The following is a 26,330-nucleotide window of genomic DNA, read 5'->3' on the forward strand; positions in this document are numbered from 1 at the left end:
GAATGCCGCAATGACATTTGCACATAGCACTCCTGCAGTGCACTGAGCTGCACAGGCCAAATACCAGCAAGATTACCCTGAGGTGCTCAGTCTCCATATGAGCAAAACAATCCAGGAACACAAGTAGAGAGGCCATCACTTTCGTGGAAGGTAGCAGGAGTGGACTTAACAGACTACTGCTTCTTAAATGGACAGTTCTATGTGGCTTGCTCCAGAGTGAGCTCAGCAAGCAGCCTGGTGATCCTGGCACCTGAGAGCAGAACCACCAATGTGGTCTAGAGGCCCTTCAGTAGAGAGAGAAAAAAGTACGTATGTCTCATGTCATCTCTTACACTACAACCGTCTCTGTTGGAATTCCTACAATTGTCACAATTCAAATTTCACATCATCAGTATTATAACTGGATTTACGAAACTTAAATACCATAGCAAAGTACGGGTAGCAGGCTAGTTAATGTATAATCCAGCTCAGTAGGGTTCAGCACCTATTGGAGGCCTTACATGTAGTCTAATGGGCAGGACTGCTACAAAGCTTAAGATATTATTTTAGACTTATTAAAACTAACAACTCTAAAACGTTTTCACGCCTTAGTGTGTGTGTGTGTGGCTTTCTGTGTCCATGTGTACATATTGTTACAATAGATTCGGGCCAGCCCCTAAACTGTCTATCACTATGTAACAAATGGTAGGGAAGGTTTCTAGTAGGCTGGGGGGCAAATATAAGCCTTTTCCTTTCTAAAGCCCCCTCCCACTTTCAAAATACCCTAATTAAACCATTGCATAGTTCCCAACTATTTTAGCATGTTGGAACCAGTTCTGTCATTAAAGTCTCCTACCCAAAACAAACCAGTACCTTGGAAGTTCATCCTTCATCTTTTCAATTAGATGTTAAAACAAATGGGGAACTTGCAAGGTATCTACTTCCTTCCCTCTTAGCTCTCTTGTCACACACTTTCCCCCTCCCCAGACTTCCTATCTCCCCTCCCCCTTGCACATTTCCTCCCACTCCTCAAATGAGCTGTCTGTTTTTCAACTCTTGTGGGCTGAGGAAAAGAGAGGAATGTATGTGTGCACTTAAGCAATACAGTATTAACACACAATTGATTTGGGAAACCTTAATATTAAGAACTGAGCTATTAAAAGACTACTCTTGTAGGAACATTCCACACTTCAAATCTTGAGAGGAACAGAATCACTCCTATAGGTGAGTTTCTTTCAGAATAATTTTCTAAAATTGGGAGCAAAATCCTTTGAAAATCTGCACCATTTATGTTTCAAAGCTGTAACCTTCCAAGACAGGGAAGAACAGCCTGATACTAAACAGTTTTCAATCACATTTTCCTGGTGTAAGGAGAGATTCCCGTTAGATACAGCCCTATTCTAACCTTCCTAAGCTCTTTCAATTATGTCATCACTCACTTCTGATGGATATAGATTATCTGAAGTAGTTGGGTAACTCTTCTAAATTACCCAAACCCAATCTCAAACCCAGACTGAGACGAACTTTAGTGGCCCAGCAGCTCCAACTTCTGAGACTATTGCACTTTAACTGATAGTGCTACCTGTTTTAATCCATACTGTTTAAATCCATACTGTTTAAACTTTTTACTATTGAAGTTACTGTGTTTATATTGCTGTATATTGTTGTTGTGATCTGCCTGAGCCCGCTCGCGGGGAGGCCAGAATAAAAGTCAAAATAAATAAATAAAATTTAAATACCTGCACTTTGGGGTATAAGGAGCCATGCTGGTTTTTGCCAATAGCTAGGAATTTGGGGGTTGAGAAACAAACCTAGATTTCCCAAACAAGAGAGATTACCTAACCTCACATGCCAAACGGTTCCTTAAAGTTCAACAGTGTGGCTTCTGTGTTTCTAAATGAAAAATATTTCAGTTGAATTTGCATAATACTTTAAGGCATAATAGGAATATACCATTAATCTAATGTTAAAAATCAGACATAATTAGCTTGTATATTGAATACTGAATACTTCACCTGTGCACGCTAGCTGGTTTATATTTCAGACCATCTTTTTAAAGTTTAAATTGAACTATGGATTTTACGAATTTGAAAATCAAAATTCCTTTTCGTATGCAACACCTTGTACCTCAATTGCCCATTACCACCCACAGATACCAGAAAGGCAGTCATATTTCATCAGCTGCCCAGGTAGAATTGGAATTTTTTGTAGAATTACCTACTAAAACAAAGAATGCTATAGCTGTTACACAGCCTTTTTGAAGACATTTGTTTAAATGGTATTAAAGGGAAAAAGCTTTATTTATTAAAAGCATTTGTATCCCACCTTTCTGTCCCATTATGGCCAAGTCTTGTTAAAATTCTTATAAGTATAAAACTTACATAGTAATATACATGAGTAATAAATTGTCTGCTTTGAGTTCTTTGTGATAGTCACCTACAATATTTGAACATGTTTAAAAGTTACTTTTGGTTACATTGCTCATATTAAACTAAAAGAGTTTACAATTATTTCTCTTTACCTGTCAGTCAATTGCGTCTAGCTTCCCAGAGTAATTGCTGCACTTAACCGTCCACAAAAGAAAGGCAATCCGTGCTTACCGTTTATCTTCAGCTATGGACTGCACTGCACCTTGGTAAACATAAAGTCATGAAATCTCCATTGTGTGTTTCAGAGTTCAGTACAGTGGCAGCCTGTACTGTACATGTTATTTCCATACCCATCTTGAGTGTAAAATCTCCACTGCCCTCCCAACTGTCTTCTAGAGTAAAATACCATTTTTTTCATAAGGATTACTGCTTTTTAAAATCTTGCTTCTGTTTCAACTCTACTTAAACAGATTCTGGTTGCAACACTGTTTGATGAGCCAATATGATTATTATTAAATTTTACCCTCTGTGGCTCATCATCTTACGTAAATTTTAGATTTCCTTTCTTTCTTTGAAAGGTTTGTTTTGATGGTAAGAAGTTTGGTCTTTAGGCTGAATGGACAGAACAGGCTCCCAGCTCCCTAAGCATAAGTCTGATCCAGCAGTACACAAGCAAAAACATAAATGACCACTCCAGGTTATGGCACTCACCCCTCCTCACTGCTTTGCCCCAGCCTTCCTTATATTCACCCCATTCTAGCCTACCCTGTCATTGCCCTCTCTACCACTGAGGGCTTCCTTGGAGAGTGAAAGGTCAGGTGGCCCACCACTGCCCCCATCAGCTGGCTACCTGGGTGGTGAAGGGCCAGCTTTTCACGGTGCTCTGGCATCTCCTGGGTCTGCCCAGCCAACTGTTCTTGGTCAGACTGGGGCCGTGCCCTTCCCTTCCGAGCATCTGCTGACAGCATCAGTGGCTGGTGTTGGGTCCCAGGTTCAAGCTGTGTTGGTTTGATCACCAACTTGGTTGCTGCCACAACCTGCCTGTCGCTGTTGTTTCATGCCACTGGGAAGTCCAGGGAGCATGATGGGACAACAGATTTACTGTAGCTTATTTTCAGTCCACCTTTCTCAATGAAATTCTGCAACACCTAATACTGTCATCCCTGTATATTATAGTACACAGAAACTGAACATAGTTTCAGAGGCTAGCCGTGTTAGTTTGCAGGACGACAGCTAAATTTAAGGCCAGTAGAACCTTGGGCACCCACATGATTTTGGGGGCATAAAGTTTTGAGAGTCAAAGCCCCCTTCATTAGATACCAATTGAAACTGAGCAGTAGCCACTCTTTCTGTTTCTGTACTGCTGGTTGGCTAACTTAAAAGATTAACGTTTCTTGCTCTTTAATATGATTTGCTTAAAATTGTTGTTGTGAATAATTTTAAGAGTCATTTGCTCCAAGACTGTTAAAAGTCCCTGCCAATCACGAGCCTTGCAAAGCTTCTCAGAATACTACTTTGACAATGTTATATATCAAGCACATGGTTAGATGGCTATTGGAATCAAATAAGGTGTGCATAGCTTTATCAGGCATCATTTGACAGGAATGCAGGCTGGTTTGATGCTGGGATGGAAGCAGTAGGTGAAGACAGGCTCCAGAGTGAAATTTCCTTGGTCGTTTTTGTTTTGGAGGTCAAAAGTCAACCCAGAGCCCTCTCCAGTCCAAGACTGATAAATTTACAAGACAAAACCAGCTTGAGCACCTTCATTGTATAAAATGCTATGAGACCACACCTCACTGCACAAAAGCTAAATGGGAGTTGTAATTGGCCATTTGTGATCAGTCAGCTGCATTGTTCTGCCTGCCTTTAAGTCAAACAATGATAGTGCCCTAATGTCTCATCCACTCTGAGTTTTTCAATCACAAGAAACTCTATGTATTACAGAAAAAGGCTGAATTGTATTTATACTAAATCAGTATTTTTAATACACTATTTTTGGTAAATTTCTCTTACTATTTTTAATCTAAGAGCTACATTTGAGTCCAGTAGCACCTTGGAGACCAAGAAAATTCTTGGGGTGTGAACTCTTAAGAGTCAAAGCTCCCTTCATCAGATGACACGCAAAGTATGCATAAAGCCAGCAATATTGGATGCTAGTCATGTTTTAAACACACATTTGTGTTTCATAAATCAATTAAGGAGATTTGGATGAGGTGCTGCCATAAATGTATGTAAATTAATGTTGTGCAAGGATCTTGGCAATAGGACTGGGAGGAAGACTTTACAGCACAAAAGATTTTGTATACAATGCTTAATTTATTTCACCTTAATATTTACATTGCAATAAAACAAAAACAGCCTTAAAGTGACTCTACACAGAAAATTGCAGGTAGATAGTTGAACCAAATCCATAGGCAAGCAGTAGGAAGAAGCTACGAGTTGGTATAAGACAACTGCTGGAGACCAGTGCTTTAAGATACCATCTATAAATAAAAGATGTTGAAGCCAGACAACCTTCTAGCCTATTAGATTTAGGGACCTGTGGCTATTTTGGAAGTTTGTTTGCCAAATCAAGACTAGACAGCTGAATGGTCATTACAATTTGTTCTAGTGCTGCTGCAAAGGCTTCCTTCTGTTCCCCTGGACAACGTTTAAGTTCCTCAATGGTTTTCTGAAGATAGACTGGGAGATTCTGAAAGGTTTCTAGCTCTCTAAAATAAAGATCTATGAACCAGTGGACATAAAAGCTACTATTACGCTTGCAACAACCAGCTGTCTCCAGCAATGGATTTGTAGTTAACTTTTTTAACGTCACAGAAAAAGGTATAAATAAGTTATATACAGAACAGAAGTTTAACAACATTTTACAAAACAAGATTGCCCAAAATTCTATCTGTTGATTACACAAATTGTTTTTTACTTGTGCATGAAAGTCCTCTACTGTCTCTTCTGGTCTAACACTATGCAAAAGATCTTGTTTTGTCATCACACACTCCAGGTAATCCAGTGGGAGTTTCCCTTCAGAATCTGTCTGTTGCAGCAATACTGGCCCTGCAGGACATGAAGAGGAGAAAAAACATGGATAGGTTTTGTTATATCTGTGCAGGTCTGTTTGGAACTTTATAAAAAGAGAACATACCCATTTGCATCCCACCCTTCCTCCAAGGAGCTCCGAGCTGCAAAGATGGTTCTCCCTTTATTAGTTCCATTTATACCCCGCCATCCTCGCAGAAGCAGGCTCAAGCTAGCTCACGTAAATAACAATTATAATGATAATAAAACCTTCTAAAACAATCAGTATCATAAAGTGCTAGTATATTACTAATATTGCTTAAAGATGGCAGTAAGAGTCATGTATATTTGATGGTCTGTCTTGATGGTCAGCTCATTGAAGAAGAGATTGGATTTATACCCCGCCCTTCACTTGGAGTCTCAGAGCGGCTTACAAACTCCTTTCCCCTCCCCACCCCACAACAGACCCCCTGTGAGGTGGGTGGGGCTGAGAGAACTCTGACACAAACTGCTCTTTTTCAAGGACAGCTGTGCCAGCGCTTGTGACTGACCCAAGGTCACATCAGCAGGTGCAAGTGGAGGAGTGGGGAATCAAACCCGGTTCTCCCAGATTAAAGTCTGCACACTTAACCACTACACCAAACTGGCAAATTGAACTATATATATAATATATGCAGCAGGCACAGACTGTAGATGGCAGAACCAGGGGACAGGGCTCTATATCTTTCAGTTGTTGTTGGAGGCAGCTCCTTGATTGAAGGCCTGGTGGAAGAGCTCCATCTTTAAGACCCTGTGGAACTGTAGAAGGTCCTGCAGGGCCCTGATCTCTTCTGGGAGCTCATTCCACCAGTACGGAGCCACCACCAAGAAGGCCCTGGCCATGGTTATGGCCAGTCTGGTGTCTTTGGGACCCGGGAGGGCCAGTTGATTTTGGGACCCTGAATGCAGCTCTCTGGGGAATGTATGGGGAAAGGTGGTCCCTCAGGTATGTCGGCCCCTGACCATAAAGGGCTTTAAAGGTGAGAACCAGCACCCTGAAGCAAATTCAGTATGCTATTGGCAGCCAGTGCAATGCTTTCAGCACAGGCTGGATGCGCTCCCACATAGGGAGGACCATCAAAAGCCTGGCCGCAGCATTCTGCACTAGCTGCAGCTTCCAAATTTGAGACAAGAGCATTACAGTAGTCCAATCTCAAGGTGACCATCGTATGGATCACCGCTGCCAAGTTGTTGCGGTCGAGGAAGGGAACCAGCTTCCTAATCAGCCGAAGGTGGTAAAAGGCTGACTTGGCAGTGGCTGCTACCTGGGCCTCCATTATTAAGTAGGCATTCAAGAGCACTCCCAGGCTCCTAACCTCCGATGCTGGTACCAACAGAGCCCCATTGAAGGTCGGGAGTGAGATCCCTACCCTCGGATTGCCCCGGCTCAGGCACAGGACCTCCGTCTTCGCCGGATCCAATTTCAGTCGGCTTAATCTAAGCCATTCAGCCATGGCTTGTAACGATTGGTCTAGATCTTCCGGTTTAGAGTCAGACTGGCCACCCAACTGCACTGGTTCTCAGAAAACCAACTGCCAATTTCAGTAGTTGGAACCTCCAGTTCAAAGGCTGCTTAAGGCCTGACAAACTTTTCTTCTTGGCCTGAACAGCCCCAGTTATCTGATGGCTTGAGTTCTGGCAGGATGGTCTGGTCTGGGGGGAAAGCTATTGTCAATCTCATTGTCGGTTTTTTTTAAAAGGGTGATACAACTTTTTCCTTTAAGTACACCATGTTTCAGTTAACATACTTTCTCTGACAATAGCCATCAAAGTATGAATTGTTTATTTTGATGAGTGTGATTCACAGAGATTATGCTGAAATATTGGTCAACACTGGATATTTTTCATGGGAACAGGAAGCAACCTTTTAGATACCCGTAATCCAAGTGGACTTGTCCTTGGAGATAACAAAAGTAATCACGACCCCATCCCCAACAAGGACATGGAGAGAGGAATGTGGTATCCTACTAGTTGCTCACTAACATTTCCAGTATCATAACGAGGTACATTTAACCCCAGCTCTTATATTTCGAATGTCAGAGCAGGCCTGGTGGGTCAGATGAACGGTCAAACTAGTTCAGCATACTGTTTCATGCAGTGGCCAGGCTAATGCTCCTGGAAGACCTAGAAGGAGAACATCAAAGCCAACACCTCCCTCCAAGTGGTTGCTCCCAACACTAGTATTCAGACATTTACTATTTCTGAATACAGAAGTTCCAATAGAGCTGCCCATGGAATTTGTGTACATCTAGAAGTTTTGTGAATGGTTAAAATCCCCCCCCCCCAATGCTGTATCTAGATCCTTCAGCTATCATCGAAGTGCTAACTGAATTGAGTCTCTCCTTTCCCCCCGATAGGTGAACAACACCAACAATCCACAGCGGAGATTCTCCTGTGCAGCAGTATGGATACAGCCTCATGCAAGAACTATAGATCAGTGTGAGCACACATCAAACTTTAAAAAAATCTAGCAAATCAGGTGCTGCTGCATTACAGAGCCATATGATAGCAATACATTAGTTCCTTTAGTCCATATGAGCTGGATGCTTACAGGAGATAAATGTGCAATTTCCTTAAATTAAATGTTTTCACGTACAAGGGTCTGAATTGTCATTTCAAAGTGATAAAAACAGTTCCTGAAATCATCAAGCCCATTTTCAGAAAAGGTAAATTTTAAGATGGATTAAAAATATTTTTATTGCCTATGTAGCCAACAGTATCCAAATGAGAAAAGCGCCTTCCCTGCAATTTTGATGTGTTCCATAATACATCTTTTTAAAAAATGGTGGTGTGTCAGGGGTAGTATGTGGCACAAGAGACAGAAAGTACTGAAATATTCTCAAATATGGTTACAAAAAATGAGTAATTCCACACTGAATGTGCAATATAGCTCACGTCATGATGCCATCAACCTGCTTGACAGGCCAACGCATGGCATGTGACAGCAAAGATAAGTCTGCACACATCGCCTGTACAATTGCCAGAAGACCTTGATGAATGAAAGTGCAAGTAGATCTTCTCCCCTGGGACAAGGGGATCATCCACTAGCCATTCTTCACCGACACCCAGGAAAAATGCACATCTGTCAGTGGAATGCCACTTTCTATCGAGGACTTGGGCTCTCTGTAATATTGGCTCTTGCATCACTTAGACCGATTGAAGTGAGGCCAGGTATTGGCTTGGCATGTCAGCTGCATGGTGGAGTAGATAAATAAAACACCTGGGAGACAGCATTAAGGCTCAGCACAACATACACAGAGAGAGAAGAGCAAGGAATGTATTGATTGTGAAATGATGTCAGTCAGAGACAAAGGGAGTAGCCTTTAGGGGGCAGGAGAAGACTGCAGATGCACAGAGGTCTTGTGAAGCAAACAAATCCGGAACAATGTATGTGTTTGAGCAAGTTGAGTTTAAAAAACAAAACAAGAACGACCACCTGCCTAGATACAGGATATTAAAAAAAATGGCTGCATACATTATACACAGAATTGGAAATCTAGAAAAAGAAAAAATGCAAAATTAAAACATGCATACTGCAGAAGTAGGGATATTATAAGACATACAAACCCTACATACCTGTATGTAATAAGCCAGTGTGCATGCACATTTTAAAAGATTAGTGCCTGTAAGTGGTAATATTTAGCTTCAACAGAACATTAAGATTTAAGCATTTTTTAAAAAAACAACACATGAACTATTTCTAACCCTTCTTCCCTTCCATTATAAACTAGTCTTTCTAGAGGCAGATCTTATCAGTAAAATGTTTTCCCAAAAATATAAGCCAATTTGTATTTAAATATAAACAGCATGAAGCAATTAGCTAAAATATCTTCAGTTAACTTTGTATTTTTACAACAAACTTTAAGTGGCTAAGAAACATTTTCACAACCAGATATTCCTAAGACATTATAAAAGAAACCCAGAAATTCAGCAAATGTGAAAAAGCAGCTGAAGTCATGGCTTACTCAACTGAGAAGATGAATGAATATAAAATACAGAAAAGATACACATCAATATTTATGAAACCTCAAGCTTTCAAAATGACATCTAAAACAGCCTCTCACTTTAATACTTGGCAGTTTTTATGGACTCAATTTTTTTCTAAGCTGATTAAACACAAGTGTACTCACCCCCATACTGAAGCAGTAGCTTGGCAATCTCTACATGTCCGTTCACCAGTGCATCATGCAAGGGAGTCATCCCATCCACTTCACTGAGAAGGTCTACCTCTGGACAATGTTGCAAAATTTCACGGACACACACTGTGCTACCATGGTTACAGGCTTCATGCAAAGGCGTCCAGCCAGCATAGTCTGAATTATAAATCAAGGGAAGTTTCCCAAATCCCAAACAAGAAAATTAGTAACAGGATGCTTATATTTTTATAATGCATGTTCCTTAAAGACAGAACTCTTCCTACTTAGTACTGTGAAAAATACTGGAAATAAGATAATTTTTGTATTATATTTTAAAAATAAAATTAGCCAAGAAATTTGCTCTAGGGGGAAAAACCTGCTTCAGTTCCATTCTGAAGATACTGCTTTCTTTCAACAAACAGAATGTTGTTCTTCTGGGTGAAAAGAATTAGGAATCTGCATTCAAAATCTCACATTGACACAGAACTCCATCAGACTGTTATATGAAATTCTACTCCTGGATGTAAAGTTGAAGACGATTTATGCTTCTTTTGTCCCCATATCTATTCTAAAAAGGCCACAAACGAGTAATTTTTAAACCCCCGCTCTGTGTTAATAGAAAACTCACACACACACAATTAAGTGCAGTGAATGACTGGTTCAATAAGTTTTAGTTACAAGCTACTCATAAAAATCTTTTCTTGTTTTCCTCTTATGGGATTTGTGACTTAAAACAATGAAAAGAACTTTGGAACACATCACATTTATTTGGAAGGCTTAATGTGTTGGTTCAGCAGAGAAAATAAAAATTACTTACCTTTAACGTTAATATCTATTTCTGGTAGAGAGAGAAGATGAATCAATCGCTTCACGTTGTTCTTTCTGCAAGCAATATGCAGGGCTGTCTCTCCTGCCATATAAAATTAATAGATTAAACCAAACTAGGCAAAATGGCAACTGAAGAAAATAATCAAAGTGCATGGAAACTAGGAGATCTGGCAATATGCCAGAGCATTCAGTAATGAATGAGATTTTCTTTTGTCCTGTTTAAACACCTTTTTAAGAAAATTCAAAGACCTCTCAGAGCTTCTATTCCATCAGAGATCCAGCAATGAAGCTACACTGCTAAAGGGTTAACACAGGAATTATCTCTCCCCCCCCCCAGCTGTAAAGCTTCAGCCACAGTATAAAAGCACGGAATGATCACAGAACACCAAAAATGCTTGGTTTTGAAGCAATAAAAGTTTAGAGTGCAGTTGCCCTCCCTTAAATTTATTCATGAACCTACATTAAGTGTATGGTTCTTTTTACACAGCATTTGCAGCTTAATTCAAATGAATGTTTCTGGTTAAGCACGAGTGCCTCTACACACTCAAGTATAATTCAGAACTTCAAATCCGTTAACAGATGGTTTGCTGTTTCTCAATAGGCTGTCTGGCTTGCCTACAGTATGGGGGGGGAGAAGGGGGGACGGAGAGGACGGAGAGGTTTAAAAGAATGAAGCAGTCCTAAGAACAGGGAACACAGTCCCATTAAAGTTAGAAAAAGGGCACCCCCCATAAAAATGGAATGGTAGTTTACAGGAATTAGCCCAATTAATTGTCAACTGTCTATAAAAACAACAAGCGCTTATAAAAAATGCAAACCAAGATGAATGGTAGCTAATATTTTGGCCTTTTCCCACTCCACCTTTTGCATGCTGGAACTATACCGGTGCATATTTGTGACTTATATGTAGAACTGGCATAAAGAAGAAACTAGACAGGCCTTCATCCAAAATTGTGCAAGTAGCTGAATATTTCCCACCCCTAAACCAGGTCTGCTTGTGCTATATTGATACTCAATAGAATATTGTTCTAACATAATTATTTGGTTGTCTATTCTTTGGGGCACACCTTAAAAGAGAAATCATATTCCCTTTGTATTACCGGTAGCAGCATATCACTGAGAGGACAATGAAACTAACTGCAACATTACATTTTTTTGAAACTATGATAGTTTAATGTAGGACAGGAAGAAAGTTACTGGTAAATTATGAACAAGTTGAAGTTTCTTTTAACTTATTACACTGGGCATTCAGGTGGGTAGCTGTGTTGGTCTGAAGCAGCAGAGCAAAGTTTGAGTCCAGTGGCACCTTTAAGACCAACAAAGTTTTATTCTGGGTATAAGCTTTTGTGTGTGCACACAGACTTCCACAGATACAATGAAATGGAAATTACCAGTCCATACATATAGGTAGAGGGTGAGAGCAGTAAATTAGCATACAGCATAATGAAGATCTTTAACAGATGCAAGGACCAAACAGGAATAACAAGCTTAGTTTATATGGTTACCATTTCTTTGCACTGGGCATTGTTAAGAATATAATTCTTAGCATGATGCCCATTTTACCACAATTCACCCATGACTACTCCTGAGTGTAGTAGCAACTATTATAACATGAATCTAAACTAGACCTATATCAGGTAGTTCAAGCAAGAGATCTAGACCAGGTATGGGCATGAATATGGACAATTTATTAAATGTGTACTTTAATAGAGCCTGATTGAATTACTAAAATACTCTTAAACCTTTAGTGTTTAGATTCCAGCATAGTTAAGATTAAAAGCCAAATGCACTTCATAGCCTGGGCTCAGTGCCTAGAAGAAAACAGTCCATATGCTTAATAAGCTGATGCAACGCAGCATACACTTCAGTCTTTGTTCACAAAACATCTAGGCCTAAAAGAGATGAAGACTGAATTAGACTTTCAAATCAGAAGGCTGCTAAGTACAGGTTGAGGTGGATTAACAAAGTAAAGGCAGGCAAGATGGAATGTGCTCATACAAGATGCATCCCTGCATTTACAAGCTGGGGTACGAAGGGTCCCAAAGGGGGAAAAATCTGCTTCTCCTATCATGTAAGATTATACCCCTTCCTTCAAAAAGATCAGGACAGATAATAGCATTGGACACAAGGAACTTATGCTTGATCTGTACCATTACAAGATACAATTTTTGCCTTCACCTAGGACTAAAGATAAAAGTATGCAAAGTGCTTCACGTGTTTACTGTAAATGTTAAGTATTCATCATACCTTTCAAATTAACCTTTAAAACAACTTTCTGTTTAGCTGAAAAATGACAATTCTCTTTGCTATGTGACATCTCAACTTTGGCTTGGTTTCTCACTTTATTTGGAACACGAAGACGGTTAACAGTGGTTTGCACACTAAAATGGAAGAAGGCAATGACAAAAGTACATTAACACATTACACCTAATTTACATTTTAACGATGACAGTAGTTTTGTTAACATATTTGCAACTATAGCATGCAAACAGGTACATTAATATGCTTTCAGAATGGGAGAGATTTTGAAATTCAGGTCTTCTGTGTAGTTTTGAAACCTTCACTATGGTATATACTTGTAATAAACTCAGCAATCATTCAATATACAGGGCTTAAACTGTTTTTTTTAAAGTAATTCTCTGAATAGATTCATTTCTCTTGGGAAGCAATTTACATTAATAGTGGAAAAGTATGTGCAGCCTACATACATATATAGTGAGAGAAAGAAAAGGGAGGTAAAAACACCCTATCCAGATGTTATAGGATTAAAACAGAGCTTTCTGCCAGCCACAGTAATTTGCAGACAACAACACAGGTCACATAAAGTTCAAGAAATGTGTCAGGTCAGAAGCTGTCCCCCACAGCAGAATAAAACTGGTGATGTTATAGGTATTACTTACGGTACATCAGGCAGCACTTCGGCTTGGTTCTGCTTATCACCATTTAGCATCAGTAATGCCCTCTGAGACTCAGGGCAAGGCCAGTGCCCTATTTTCTTTGCTGTCTGCATCCTCCCTGTCTCACGCATCCTTACTTGTAAGGCAGGTAGATAGGAACAAACCTGTTGCAAGAACAACACTTGAATCCTGTTATGCTTAAACACAACATCAGCACATGTCTGGTAATTAGAACTGCTACCAGGCTCCTGCAGATTTATCTTGTGTTATAACTATATAGTTGACTACCATATCCAGGCCTCAAAAGAGCAACAGAACATAAGAAGAGCCATGCTGGAACAGACCAAAGGCCCATCTAGTCTAGAATTCTGTTCACACAGTGGCCAACCACCTGCCTCCAGGAAGCCCACAAACAAGAAATCTGCAACATCATCATCCTACCTATGGTCCCAGCAACTGATTTAAAAAGGCATACTACCTCTGATACTGGAGGGAATAGGTATCCATCATGATTAATAGCTATTGATAGTCCAGACCTCCATGAATTTGTCCACATCCCCTTTAAAGCCTCCCAAGTTGGCAGCCTGACAACATCCTGTGGCAGTGAGTTCCACAGATTAACTATACACTGTTTGAAGAAATACTTCCTTTTGTCTGACAGAATTTATTTAATTTATTCAAATTTATACCCCGCCCTCCCAGCCCTAGGCTGGCTCAGGGCGGCTTACATAAAATCCACAGAAGCATTTAAATTATACAATAAAATATATAAAACAGAAGAATGATCAGAGAAGACAAGAAGGCATAGAAAGTTTATCGTTTTCTGACGTATTAAAGTAGTATTGTAGACAGTCAGTCTAGAAGTGGTTACTGTAATAAAACTGTTAAAGGACAGGTATGGTAAAGAAGGTTTAGGCTAAGTTCAGATATCACATGAAACCATGATTTAAGGCAATCTGTGGTTAAGCACAACTGTCTGAATGTGGGTCACTCCACTATAGTTAGTTATGGTCTGTCAGATCAGGATCTGAAACTATGTTTTGAAGCTGGTTAACCACACTTAGTCTTAGCTATGATTCTGTGCGACACATGAGGACAGGCAGTTTAGCTTAGTCCTGGCTTGTTCTCTGGCACTGCACTCCACAGATACTGAGCAAAGGCAATAAAATCAGCATTTGCAGAGGCAAGCCAGGACCTTTAGTGAGCAACTGAAAGCTGAATCCTGGTTTCACAAATGAACCATCATTAAAATGAACAATAGTTTCATGATATGTGTGAACCAAACCTTAGTTTCATTCTGCTGAGTCCTCCCAAACAGAATGGGAACTAAGCCTTCTTCTGGTATTCCTCATTTATCCACAGTAGCTTCACAACTGTCTTCTCCTATTTTAAGCAAAATGGAAATGAAGTATTCCAATATTTTAATTCCTCCTCGCATAAAGACAGGGGGGGGGGATAGAGGCAAACATCAAGCAAATCTTTTTTTTTCCCCAGGAGAAACATCATTAGCAACAAGGATTTTGTGCAGTGCAAGGAGTGGGTGGCAATTTCCTACACCTGCTCTCACAGATGAACTGATCACGTTTTAGGCTATGAAGAAGGGTTTCCACTCTACCTGCCTATGAATCATTGCTGTGAGGAGCCAAGAGGGCTGCGGTTTCAGTATGATGTTTTGTTGTTGTTCAGTTGCACAGTCGAGTCCGACTCTTCACGACCCCATGGACCAGATCATGCCAGGCCTTCCTGTCTTCCACCGTCCTCTGAAGTTTGCTCAATTTCATGTTCGTTGCATCTATGACACTGTCTAACCATCTCATCCTTTGCTGTCCCCGTCTTCTTTGACCTTCAATCTTTCCCAGCATCAGGGTCTTCTCCAGTGAGTGCTCCCTTCTCATTTGGTGGCCAAAGTATTTGAGCTTCATTTTCATTATCTGGCCTTCCAGGGAACAGTCAGGGTTGATTTCTTTTAGGATGGACTGATTTGATCTTCTTGCAGTCCAAGGGACTCTCAATAGTCTTCTTCAGCACCATAGTTCAAAAGAATCTATTCTTCGGCGCTCAGCCTTCCTTATAGTTCAACTCTCGCAGCCATACATGACTGCTGAGAATACCATTGCTTTGACCATGCAGACTTTTGTTGGCAGGGTGATGTCTCTACTTTTTATCATGCTGTTTAGGTTCGCCATTGCTTTCCTCCCAAGGAGCAGGCGTCTTTTAATTTCATGGCTGCTGTCACAGTCTGTGGTGATCTGGGATCCCAGCGACGTGAAGTCTGTCACAACTTCCACGACTTCCCCTTCTATTTGCCAAGGAGTGATGGGGCCGGATGTCATGATCTTAGTTTTTTTGATGTTGAGCTTTAAGCCCACTTTTGCGCTCTCCTCTTTCACTCTGAGCAAGAGGCTCTTTAGGTCCTCTTCACTTTCTGCCATTAGAGTGGTATCGTCTGCATATCTGAGGTTGTTGATCTTTTAAAAACAAAACTCCGGTATTCTCCAGGTTTGGGTCTACTGAACCTGAACCATATCAATATTTCCTGATATTCCCAAATTTCAATACCAGTATGGTATTCAGATTTGGGAAATATTTGGGATTCCTTTATTTTTTCAGGTCCATTATACCCTATGGGGACCATTATAGTCAATGGTCCCCATAGGGTATAATGGAGAATTGATCTGGGGGTATCTGGGACTCGGAGGTGTGTGTGTTTTTTTGAGGCAGAGGCACCTAATTTGCAGCATAGCTGCTGGAGCCTCTCCTTAACCCCCCCCCAAGTTTAAAAAAGATTGGACCAGGGGGTACAATTCTATCGGCCTCCAAAAAGGTGCCCCCATCCTCCACTGATTTCAAAGTAGGGGGGAAAGGAATTTAAAGGGATCGCAGTCTCTTCAAATGCCTTCTTCAAGCCATGCACCTCTGCGGATTGGAGAACTCCAAAGGTGTTTAAAGAGACTATGAGCCCTTTAAATGCCTTTGTAGTTCACTCGTTGCAGTCATGCAGCTTGGAGAAGGCATTTAAAGGGACCGTCATCCTTTTAAATGGCCTTTAAGTTTGTCTATCCTGCAGTTCCAAAAATCTTGAATATTTTTGGGATTTTCAATTTTGGATAGACAAACAATATCTGAAATCTATGTCTGGCTGAATCAATATCAAAAAAATACTGATAAGGTATTTTCCAGGTATTCTTCCAGCTTGGATTTAGCCGAACGCAAATCTCTAGTATGATGTCATAAATGGCTTCTGCAGGGAAGATTTTCTTCCTCATTTCAGTTAGTCTAGAGTCCTTTGTGGAGGAAAAGTAATGGAAATCTCTTGGCACATCTATTAATTGTGGAATATAGCAAGTTCAGGTTTCACAGTCCAGGGTGCCAGCAGAAGCTTAGAAAGGGGGAAGGGGCAGCATACTGCTGAACGACAGTGTTACTGTAAATAAAACTAAACGTTGATAAAGGAAAGTGAATGGTTTGGTTTATAATATATGACCGAGGGTCAGGAAGCACTGCTTGGTGTTGGGCAGGACTAGAGTAAAAGTAGAGAAACGGAACACAGAGAAAAGTAGGGGAACTCACATAAATAAAATAGGAGGTATGATGCATAGCACAGAAGAAACAAGATAGCAAAGTTGGGGCAGAAGAATGAAGAAGGTTGGACTTGCAAAGCAACTGGGGATGAGTCAGGCCAGGAAGAAGACAGAATGGGTATCACATATGCACTAGAAATAATCAGTCAAATCTTTTGCTGCACACTTTAATGTAAAGTATGGATCCCTAGAAACAACCAGGATTTTAAAAGGGTTTTCCTACCACAACAATCTTTCAGAAACTGAAATCAAAAATTTGATTAGGCATCTGTTACAAATTGCGTAAGCAGATCACACAACATTAAGAGATAACACAAATTTAGCAATCATAAAGTTTAAGGAGGAAAAAGGGAATTAGCTAGAGTTACTGACGATTTCCAGAGCCTCAGGACAGCTAGGAGGTACCTAGCTACTTGATTAGTGATATGAGGGTTCCACTCAGATCTCTCAGAAATTAGAGTTCCTCATCTGCAGTACACTGCTCTAATATATATGCATGCCAGGTGGTTGTGGTGAAGTCCTGGAACTCTGGTACTCAGTATATGGGCATTAAATGGAACCAAAAGTATGCAACTGAAACAGAAAGAACATGCTTATGTTTGACACAATGAGAAGGAACAAAAGAACAAGTTGTGTCCTAGAATCTAGGCACAGAGATTCTTCCTCCCCATCATTATCAGCTACTTACTTGCTAAATAATCACCATCACAAAGCATTTGGTCAGAACCAGCTTCATGCTAAATGTTCCATGACACAGGCAGATACCTCAAAAGCTCTTTCAAGCACAAGCGTCTGTAGTAGACAGTTTATTAAGAAGTGTTTGGTGGGGGGAAATGTATCCAATATCTAAATGATTTAAAATGCATAGCACTGTAAACCCGTTTTAATGCAGTTAAATACACTGGGTACAACAGTGATAGAATGCCTAGAGTGTGAATGCACAATCTGACCCTTAGCTGCCACGAAATTATTCCTCTCAAGAGAATTATTCCTCTCTAGGACTCTGTTTTATTATTCCTCTCTAGGACTCTTAGCCGTTTAGAAGCACAAGCAATACTTACTATTTTTTTGAGAGACAGCAGTTCAGTAGAAACAGTAACGTTGCTCTGGAAAGATACAATTTTAAAGACTGCTTCTGCAACAAACATTTGAAGCCACAGAGACGGAATGGAAGAAATGAACATTTTTAATTCCGCTGTTGAAAAATCTGATAGAAGAAAGTTTTAAAAAGCACACCCTTAGAAACATGTAAAATACAGAAAAAAAACACTAACTTGTTCATATTTATTTATCACATTTATATCCTGCTTCCTCTTCCCCGAACGGGACTCGGGGCAGCTAACAGCATTTAAAATACATCGATAAAAACAATATAATGAGACAATAAATCTTTAAAATATAAAACGGTTAAAATCTATCCCCATTAAAATCTATCCACTATCAAGCAGGGTAGGATGCGTGGATAGTCAAGTATACCAGCTGCCTGATGGACTGCAGTCACCCATCTGAAAAAGAGCAGCCCTGCAAGTACTGCAGAATCCAGGGAAGAAGGCATCTCTTCGGGCAGCTGGTTCCACAGGATGGAGGCCACTACTGAGAAACCCCTCGCCCTTGTTGACACAAGGTGGGCAGTTTGTGGACCAGGAACCCTCAATAAATTCCAAGATGAAGACTGGAGAAGACGGGGATGGACATACCGGGAGAGGCGGTTCTGAAGGTATGAGGATCCCAGGCCCCTGCCAATCCTTTTATTGCCATTTCTAAATCACTAAAATTACTAAACCTGTCAGATTAGAGAAAATATTGCCTAAAACGGGCTAAGAGGAACAAGTTCTTTGACACTGGCCATCAAATTTTCTACTGTGAAGTGCTCACATCACTAGGAAAATTCCGTATCCAAGACAAACCTGTGTGAAAGTCACGCTCACACAGTTCTGCAAATTCAAATTCAGGGAAGTTACAATATTAAACAAACAACACACCTATGCCTTGCATCCAATTATTTGTGAGCAGTGAAAACCTTGTGGAACTGCTTTCCTCCCTCCCCCTGCAGTCCACTAAAATTTTGCTCAGGGGATGTGTCAGAAGATCATAATGAAGAAAATGGAGGGCAAAGTGTCAGCCAGACCTCTGACACAAAGTGGGAGTCTACAGCTGAGAATCTGTAAAACTCACCCCCCCCACACCCTTCCACTAGTGGAAAAGCACTTCTGTCAGCAGAAAACAACAGTAGGATAAAGCCTATATTAGGAGAGAAAATATAGACTGACAACACAATCATACTCAGATTTTACATTTTAGCCATTAGAGCTATCCACATTATTTGTTAATTTCCATATTTCCATTAAAAACAGAACCAAAATCTTGCATCACTACCAATGTTCCCTCTAAGGTGTGCAGTCTCGTGAGCATAAATTTTACCCTGTGAGCCAAAAGTGGTCCTAGCATTAAAACTGTGAGTGGGCTGACATTAAAAAAAATTATTAAAGTGTACAAACATACAAACAACACATAAACTATTATCATTTGTATTACAAGCCATATATTTATAGTAAACTTATTTATATTTATATGAAATATATTTGTATTACTTAACCTCCCAGGCTTAAGGGCACAGAGAGTCACTTTGCAAAGCACCAGAAGCCACCAGATCGCCTCTAGCATGCTGCTGAGCCTGGCTCCACACCCCACCCCAAAACAAACAACCAGGCAGCTCATCTCAGGAAGGGCAGAAGCTGGGCAACAGAGCAGTCCAGGGTATCTCCAGGAGCACGAGGCAGAGGACTAACGGGGAGGGTAGCAGCGCCCCCTTTCATAGGGCAAGCAAACCGCAGCTGAGGGGAGGCAGGGCCAGCCCAGATTAGGAAACAAAAAGCATACTGCTGTGTTTCTGTGCTGCCTGAGCTAATTGATCCATGCTGCATGGCCATTGGGAAGAGAACCTTTCGCCCCTGCGCTGTGGTAACAATTGCTGCGCTGGAAATCGGTGCGCCAGCACAGCTTAAAGGGAACCTAGATCACTACTAAACAGAAAAAAAGAGGTTCGGCACTTGATACTGTCAAATTCTTGCAATAAGGATGACCAATGCAAGGTTATCTTTGGATCATTCCTCTACTGTAACAGTAGGTGCCCTCTCTGTCAGCAGCATGAGTGGCTCCCTCCCTGTAAATAAATCTATACAATTTGCTGGTACAGAATCTCCCCGATTCAATATGGTTGGCGGCGCAGATAGAGCTCTGCACAAACTATCCCATCTTCCCAGTTGTATAAACAATAACAGAAGATGATTTAATGAAACTGTGCAAGTACAAGTAACCCCAGAAAGAGTGAAGTGGCTGGGCCAAAGCCGAAAGGACGCTCAGTTGTGGATGTGTCTGATGGTGAAAGGAAAGTCCGATGCTGCAAAGAACAATATTGCATAGGAACCTGGAATGTAAGATCTATGAATCAAGGTAAGCTTGACGTGGTCAAAAATGAGATGGCAAGACTGAACATCGATATCCTAGGAATCAGTGAACTAAAGTGGACAGGAATGGGCGAATTTAACTCAGAAGACCATTATATCTACTACTGTGGCCAGGAATCTCGTAGAAAAAATGGTGTGGCCTTTATAGTCAACAAGAGAGTGCAAAAGGCAGTACTGGGATACAATCTCAAAAATGACAGAATGATTTCGGTCCGATTCCAAGGCAAACCATTCAACATCACAGTAATCCAAGTCTATGCCCCAACCACTGATGCAGAAGAGGCTGAAGTGGACCGGTTCTATGAAGACCTACAACACCTCCTAGAACTAACACCAAAAAATGATGTCCTCATCATCATAGGGGACTGGAATGCTAAAGTAGGAAGTCAAAAGGTAACCGGAATAACAGACAAGTTTGGCCTTGGAAAGCAAAATGAAGCAGGGCAAAGGTTAACAGAGTTTTGTCAAGAGAACACACTGGTCATAGCGAACACCCTTTTCCAACAACCTAAGAGACGACTCTACACATGGACATCACCAGATGGGCAACACCGAAATCAGATTGACTATATAATTTGCAGTCAAAGATGGAGAAGCTCTATCCAGTCAGTAAAAACAAGACCTGGAGCTGACTGTGGTTCAGATCATGAGCTACTCATTGCAAAATTCAGACTTAAACTGAAGAAAATTGGGAAAACCACGAGGCCATTCAGGTTTGACCTAGATCGCATCCCTGATGAATATACAGTAGAGGTGAAGAATAGATTCAAGGGTCTGGATTTGATAGATAGAGTGCCTGAAGAACTATGGACAGAGGTTCGTGACATCGTACAGGAGGCAGCAATCACCACCATACCAAAGAAAAAGAAATGCAAGAAAGCAAAATGGCTTTCTGATGAGGCTTTACAAATAGCAGAGGAAAGAAGGAAAGCGAAAGGCAAAGGCGAAAAGGAAAGATTTACCCAACTGAACGCAGATTTCCAGAGAACAGCAAGGAGAGATAAGGAGGCCTTCCTGAATGAACAGTGCAAAGTAATAGAAGAAAACAATAGAATGGGAAGGACTAGAGATCTCTTCAAGAAAATTGGAGAAATCAAGGGAGCGTTCCATGCAAAGCTGGCCATGATAAAGGACAAAAACGGTAGGGACCTAACAGAAGCAGAAGAGATTAGGAAAAGATGGCAAGAATACACAGAAGAACTATACAAGAAAGACCTCGATGTCCTTGACAACCACGACGGTATAATCACTGACCTCGAGCCAGACATCCTGGAATGTGAAGTTAAATGGGCCTTAGAAAGCATTACTAACAACAAAGCTAGTGGAGGTGATGGTATCCCAGCTGAGCTATTCAAAGTCTTAGAAGAGGATGCTGTTAAAGTTCTGCACTCCATTTGCCAGCAAATTTGGAAAACGCAACAGTGGCCACAGGATTGGAAAAGATCAGTATACATTCCAATCCCAAAGAAGGGCAATGCCAAGGAATGTTCAAACTATCGCACAATTGCACTCATATCACACGCTAGCAAGGTCATGCTCAAGATCCTACAAGCTAGGCTTCAACAGTACGTGGATAGAGAACTACCAGAAGTACAAGCTGGGTTTCGAAGAGGTAGAGGAACGAGAGATCATATTGCCAACATTCGCTGGATTATGGAGAAAGCAAGAGAGTACCAGAAAAATATCTACTTCTGCTTCATTGACTATGCTAAAGCCTTTGACTGTGTGGATCACAACAAACTATGGCAGGTCCTTAAAGAGATGGGAGTACCAGACCACCTCACATGTCTCTTGAGAAACCTGTATAAGGGCCAAGAAGCGACAGTTAGAACCGGATACGGAACAACTGATTGGTTCAGCATAGGAAAAGGAGTACGACAAGGATGTATACTGTCACCTTGCTTATTTAATATATATGCAGAGTACATCATGCGAAATGCTGGCCTGGATGAATCACAAGCGGGAATTAAGATTGCTGGGGAAAAGATCAACAACCTCAGATATGCAGATGATACCACTCTAATGGCTGAAAGTGAAAAGGATCTAAAGAAAGACGGGGACAGCAAAGGATGAGACGGTTGGACAGTGTCATCGACGCAACGAACATGAAATTGAGCCAACTTCAGAGGACAGCGGAAGACAGCAGGGCCTGGCGGGAGCTTGTCCATGGGGTCGCGAAGAGTCGGACTCGACTGTGCGACTGAACAACAACAAGAAGAAGTAATAAATCTGTATTCTAGCTGAGTTTACATTTAGGAAGGCAATGAGTATACAAATGATGTTTAAAAGTCTCCTAGCCTCTGTCTCCCCACTGCCACCCATTTATTCCACTTGTCCTCACAAGCCTTGTGCTGGCTATTTTTACTCCCAGAGCAGGACAAAGGAACGTGAATGAGCGAACCTTCCCCCCCCCCTTCCATAAGCCCTCCTAAGAATCAAACAGGCTGTTGGAGGGGAGGCTTACTCTTGTGACAGCATTGCTATGAAGCAGTATATGCATTTGAGAAATAAGTCAATTTGACCTTCGTAATTGCCAAGCTAGGTAAGTAAATTAAGGTACACTACAGAAATAGGACACACTGTGCTAGGGCATATGCCGTCTTGTTGAAATACATGCTGAAAGCATGCCCTTGGCTAAAACAAGAGTAGCCCCAACCTATTAGTTTAAATTTATTTTTAAAAGAATTCTAAAGGTCTTTAAAAATTTTGCTTAAAACCTTTTGCCTTTCCTATGCCTAAGCAATGCAGAAGAGTTAACTTATACTGAAATGCACCAAGCAATTGTGTTGACAGTGTTGAAGCTTCTGGCAACCATCAGATGACCTGACTTACTTGTCAACAAGGAGTATGAATCAAGGGCATAGAAGAAGGAAGAGGAAGGTGCCTAAAAATGGCAAACAAGGCCCTTCAGGCACCCCTATTCTACCAAGGAGAAATGGACCTCTGCTAGTTGATCCTGTGCCCACTCATGGGGACTTCACCTTTCCAGACTCACTCTACCACTCCCAAACAGAAATAAGAGTTCTTTGCCACCGTCAACATCACAAGCATCTAATACTTTATAAATATTCTGTTAACTACAAAATTTCCATTCACAGGCATTTCCAAAGTCACCTAATCCTCATTTTCCCTGGATGAAGGGATACATCTAAGGAATCCAGTCTGTTTTACCAGGTCAAACACAGGCAGGCACCTTCTCTTTGTACCTTGGTTAACACTCAAACACTGCTTTTATTTTATTTTTTTAAAGGAAAAGTATCTTTACTAGCAAACAAAAGCATATAGAAAGGAACATCTACACCTACGGTGAACAAGAACTGTCCAACAACTATAGAGAGAAATGCCATCTTGTTTTCCTAGGTTCCTCCTATGGTGTTATTAAGATACAGACAGAAGAACAAGATTTACTTGTTAATAACTTAATTAAATGATTCATACTTTGTTTCACTTTTCACGTCACCTCCACAGAGGCAGCATAGACATTTTCTAAATAAATGGAATTAGCAAATTCCACCTTACATATTTTTGTGCTTGCTTACTCCAGGTGAGTCTCAAGGCCATGTTTTTCTCCTCCCCAGATGTGAGCCAGGAAAATACAGCTTCCCCAAGAATCTTGAATGATGCTATCTTCAAGTTCCCCACCTTCCTCCCACACAAAGGTCTCCTCCTTTAGGCATGACCAGAATTGTCCCCTTCCTCCTGGTAGAAAATTCCAGATTCTTGGATACAGTAAAATCATTATTTACATGACTTTTCCACTATTTTCTGTTATTGTCCTTGCTAGGTGGGCTGAAAGGTGACTAGAGAAAAGTGTTCTGCAGCATTTGCCTAGATCAGAAAGCCGTTAACCAAACCTCTGAGTATTACCAGAGTGCAATTTAAATACTCCCTCCCAGCATTATAATTTTATACAAATTGTTGTTGTTCAGTCGCACAGTCGAGTCCGACTCTTTATGACCCCATGGACCACATCACGCCAGGCCCTCCTGTCTTCCGTCGTGCTCCTGAGTTTGCTTAATTTCATGCTCGTTGCCTCGATAACACTGTCTAACCATCTCATCCTTTGCCGTCCCCTTCTTCTTTAACCTTCAATCTTTCCCAGCATCAGGGTCTTATACAAATTACCTGTGGCCTAAGGTATTATACCACTACCCTCAAGAAGGAAGTCTCTAGGAAGGTTAGAATTGCCCAGAAGAAACTGGAGAAAAAAATGTCAGAGAGATTTCTGAACTGGAAAGAAAACTGTGAAAGAAAGGATCAGCAGAGAGGAGACGTGTAAGAGACTAAGAGGACTAGAGGTGAGGAAGGCTCTGTTTCACTTGTGAATCTGAACAGCAGCCAAATATTTCACTGCAGGCTTCCAGCTGGGGTACATACATAAACCTTATTATGATGAACTGTGTACATGTATGAAAAAACGTAGCAGAATTTACCATCACATGAAATGATAATATGAGTTGCAAGGTCATTGGCTACTGAATGTAGCACATTTCTGTCCATTACGAACCCAGAAATAATCCAATATTCCACCACAGCTCCCAAAATTCCATTCAATAGTTCAGCTACCTCATGCTTGAAGATCTAGAAGAGAAGAGAGCTTTGAACAGATCTACAAAATTAAATCTCTTTTTAATACACTACAGTCCTCACAGCTCTGATGAAGCAAAAAAATAAAGAAATGAGCTGAAGCAATGTAATGTCACATCAGAGAAACATACTCAGGAAAGGTCTCTGTCCACTTTTGTGAGCAGGACACATAGGGTGTGGGCTGCAGAAATCTCTTTTTAAAGAACAATTCACTTCCCAGTGTGCGTAATTCCTCTGTGTTGCTGTATACATGCACTTGCAAACAAAGAATAGTAAAAGAACAATGCACAAAATTCCATCATTATGTTGCACATTTCTACACATTCCCTGTGGTTTCTTGGAGACCATAATTACTGCATTATGATCAGATTATGCAAAATTATGATCAGATTATGCTGAAATATGTACATTCTTTGATGTGTCTTGGAGACTATATATATTGGCTGTACAAAGTAGAGAGCAGTCAAGATATGCACATTCCCCAAAGACTGTTAAAGAGTATGCATATTGACTGGGCAATGTCTACAACTACCGCTTCATGGATATTTTTGTGTGCACATTCTCCATAAGCAATGGTGAATGTGCACAATGGCCAGTTATGTATATTAACTGTTAAACTCACATTACTCTCCCAACATATGCAAAAGTTTACATCAGCTCATACTCTACTGTGGATCAAAAGCAAACTTTTTGTTACAAGATACATAGCTGCAGAATTTTAACAGCGTTCTTCTGAAAAAAGAAAGCAAAATATAAACACGTTCTTTTGCTATCTTTACTCTGTATAGAAGTCACTCACATCATTTGTCTTGTACGTTATTTTATAGGAATTTATGATCCAGTCCACTAGACTATGTATCTGTTTGGTGAAAAGCACTGATTCATTTCCCAACCAGAAGGTTTCCAGAAGAACTGTTGGTGGCATTACTTCTGAGTGTGGTGAATCAACCTCTTCATACAAACTATAAAAGAAAAATAATTCCTATTTTATTATAATCAAATAGGAAACAACATACATAAACACACACCATGGCTTTTGTCAAAGTTTGTAAAATTTAACAGGTTGCAAAACACTGAGAAGCCCTATTGTCTTTTTGATGATGGATTCCTTAAGGCCATGAAAGCAATTCAGGCAAAGTGAAGCATATTTCAATTCCATGAATTTGAAAATCATTTTGCTATATGACATGGGAAAATGAGGTGTCTCCACTAAAAAAAAAGCTTACACACATGGAATTAACCAGTTATAAATATCGCTTTGTAATGTTACTTTAAAAGCTCAATATTTTTTCACTTAAAAATATTAAATATGTCCACACAGTGAATGAGATCATGTGCCTCAGCTCTCTCCCTACTCCAGTGTAGTTTCTGTATGAAGCATTACGACAAAAAGCAACATCACATGCATAAAATGCTTCCCCTTAATTTCTGCTAT

The 26,330-nt window shown here is 40.6% G+C and overlaps 1 protein-coding gene across 1 annotated transcript in view; it reads right to left on the bottom strand.

Moving 5' to 3' along the window:
- Positions 1 to 4,740: 4,740 nt before the first annotated feature.
- The window catches only part of SLF1 (SMC5-SMC6 complex localization factor 1), a 43,886-nt gene continuing 22,296 nt past the window's right edge, over positions 4,741 to 26,330 (bottom strand). The window contains exons 11-18 of the mRNA XM_015427720.1: positions 25,695 to 25,857; positions 24,742 to 24,889; positions 17,903 to 18,048; positions 13,264 to 13,424; positions 12,611 to 12,744; positions 10,353 to 10,445; positions 9,530 to 9,712; positions 4,741 to 5,399 (exon numbers count right to left, since the gene is read on the bottom strand). Coding sequence (XP_015283206.1) covers positions 4,894 to 5,399; positions 9,530 to 9,712; positions 10,353 to 10,445; positions 12,611 to 12,744; positions 13,264 to 13,424; positions 17,903 to 18,048; positions 24,742 to 24,889; positions 25,695 to 25,857 — 1,534 coding nt within the window. The 3' untranslated portion in view covers positions 4,741 to 4,893. The remainder of the gene's footprint in view (positions 5,400 to 9,529; positions 9,713 to 10,352; positions 10,446 to 12,610; positions 12,745 to 13,263; positions 13,425 to 17,902; positions 18,049 to 24,741; positions 24,890 to 25,694; positions 25,858 to 26,330) is intronic.

Source organism: Gekko japonicus, unplaced genomic scaffold (genome assembly GCF_001447785.1).
Source record: "Gekko japonicus isolate JY-2015 unplaced genomic scaffold, Gekko_japonicus_V1.1 scaffold363, whole genome shotgun sequence".
Taxonomy (NCBI): Eukaryota; Metazoa; Chordata; class Lepidosauria; order Squamata; family Gekkonidae; genus Gekko; species Gekko japonicus.